Source organism: Temnothorax curvispinosus, unplaced genomic scaffold (genome assembly GCF_003070985.1).
Source record: "Temnothorax curvispinosus isolate PA1 unplaced genomic scaffold, ASM307098v1 QBEX01013499.1, whole genome shotgun sequence".
Lineage (NCBI taxonomy): Eukaryota > Metazoa > Arthropoda > Insecta > Hymenoptera > Formicidae > Temnothorax > Temnothorax curvispinosus.
In genome coordinates, this window is record NW_020223279.1 from 1 (window position 1) to 2,311 (window position 2,311).

A 2,311-nucleotide genomic window follows, 5' to 3' on the forward strand; every position below is an offset into this window, starting at 1 on the left:
AAGCATTTTGTAGCATCGCGTTTGTGTAGATGAGTATTGCCGAGTAAGTAATTATTAAATGGAAGACTGACGGAGAGCCCGGCCAACAGAGTAATGTGGGATCTATCGTGCGTGGGATCTATCTTGCGTTCGTGTAATCGCGTATTGTGTATTGCGGTCGTGTAACTTGCGTCCTTAGGCTAATTTCCGCGTTATTGTATTAATTTCCGCGTTCCGCAGAAAAATATCCGAGAGAAAAATATTAATTCGCCGATTTATTGTTAAGAAACCTGCCGATTTATTCTGAAGTAATCTCTAATGCCCAATTTCTTCACCTCTAGATAAGTTCTAGATAACTTTATCCAACAGATATCTCCCAGAATCGGTTTTCTTCACCTCTGTAAAGTTGGTATCCGACGGATAAAGTTATCCTCTACCCAAAGTAGCGGATATCTGGCAGATATTGTAACCTAAAAAGTTACAGTTGTAACCTAAAAAGTTGCTGTTTTGAGAACGCTTTTGAAAAGACAAATATATAATAATGGATTTGCTCGTGGATCTTATTTTTGAATCTGATGATGATATTGAAGATAATGATGAATTTGTCGAAAGAAGACCCTATGTAATAAGAAATAAACCGAACAATTTTCAAGTGTGGGATGACAAAGAATTTTTCAATCGATTTCGTTTGAAAAAGGATACAGTACTTGAATTGTTGCATGCAATTGAAGACCGACTGATAATACTCCGGAACAAGTATGATTCTGTTCGAATAATAAAGTTAATTTATGAGATAATGATGTATTATTACTTAACGAGTGGTTGTTGATTGAAAATTTTTTAATGTAATTATAGGTCAAGATCATTGACACCGATCAATCAGTTGTTGTTAACGTTGAGATTTTATGCCACGGGCAATTTTCTGCGTGCCTGCGGTGATTTTAGTGGAGTAAGCATTAGTACAGCTTCCCGAGTCATCGCGAAAGTATTCATGGCCATAGCTTCGTTATCAGCAACAATGATCAATATGCCTCAATCTAATGTGGAAATTCGTACAACGCAACAGGCATTTTATGATATGTACAAATTTCCAAGGGTAATTGGATGCATCGATGAAACCCATATTAGAATACAATCTCCCGATGAGTTTATAAAACTATGAAATATAAATTATGAACTGTAACAAAATATATAAACTATGTAAACTGAGAATACTGTATTTATTGTACTTACATTAAGTTTACAAAATAATTTTGAATTCTTATTTACTCCTTTTAAGCAATGACATTCATAAGAAATATTTTTAGGAGGTGAACACGCAGAAGAGTTTAGAAATCGAAAAGGATTCTTTTCTCTTAATACCCAAGTTGTTTGCGATCACAATATGAGAATTATTGACGTTGTGGCTAGGTGGCCGGGTTCTGTTCATGATGCTACAATCTTTCAACATAGTCGACTACGCCGAAGATTAGAAGAAGGCGAGTTTCGTCCGGGAATATTATTTGGAGATAGTGGATATCCAATCAAGAAATATCTTCTTACTCCTTTTTTGCATCCAACTACTGCAGCAGAAAATAGTTACAACAGTGCTCACATACGAACGAGGAATATTGTTGAACGGGTATTTGGAGTTTGGAAGCGTCGATTTCCAGTTTTAAGTTTAGGTATGAGAGTTAAAATAAGGACTGTGCAAGACATCATCGTAGCTACAGCAGTTCTACACAACATAGCCAGAAATAAAAACGAAGAACCTCCTGCATATGTAGATTTACCTGACGAGAAAATTGGAAATGGCAACTGGAATCAACGGGAAGTTCAAGTGGGAGATAATAATGTCAGACAAGCACTCATCGATGAGTATTTTTCAAGGTAAATTTAATGTTTTTAACGAAAATATAAAATATTCATGTGTGTGTTTTAAACTAAAAATATTTATGTTTTAAACTAAAAGTAACTTTTTGATGAGTATTTTTCAAGGTAAATTTAATGCTAAATTTAACGAAAGTATAAAATATTCATGTTTTAAACTAAAAATATTCATGTTTTAAACTAAAAATAACTTTTTTGTATTTGATCTTTGTTATGTAATATCTTACAAAGCTTCTTTATATATAATCTCTTCTTTATATATAATCTATTCTACGGAATATCACATAACTTCTTTGGCACTTTACAGAAATGTATCACTCTTATTTTTTGTAGATCACGCAACTAGAACTTGCTTAACGGTTATTCCAAGTGGTGCCATATGGTCCATTATTAATTACTGCAAATAAAGAGTATCATGTTAACAAATCTATTATACTACACGAATTATATATTGTACGAATTA

General features: G+C 33.4%; 1 protein-coding gene across 1 annotated transcript; it reads left to right on the forward strand.

The window, feature by feature from the left end:
• The first annotated feature begins 442 nt into the window (after positions 1-442).
• Positions 443-1,814, forward strand: LOC112463646 (putative nuclease HARBI1). Its single transcript, XM_025030145.1, has 3 exons — positions 443-735; positions 835-1,075; positions 1,287-1,814. Exons 1-3 carry the CDS (start codon positions 521-523, stop codon positions 1,365-1,367), a joined length of 537 nt encoding a protein of 178 aa, XP_024885913.1. The 5' UTR covers positions 443-520; the 3' UTR covers positions 1,368-1,814.
• The last annotated feature ends 497 nt before the right edge of the window (positions 1,815-2,311 follow it).

What these genes read in the sequence shown, in the direction of transcription:
- LOC112463646 (XM_025030145.1), top strand. Translation starts at nt 521, where the DNA reads ATGGATTTGCTCGTGGATCTTATTTTTGAATCTGATGATGATATTGAA. An exon ending in CTGATAATACTCCGGAACAA is followed by an intron (nt 736 to 834) that starts GTATGATTCTGT and finishes ATGTAATTATAG; the next exon opens with GTCAAGATCATTGACACCGA. An exon ending in ATATGTACAAATTTCCAAGG is followed by an intron (nt 1,076 to 1,286) that starts GTAATTGGATGC and finishes AAATATTTTTAG; the next exon opens with GAGGTGAACACGCAGAAGAG.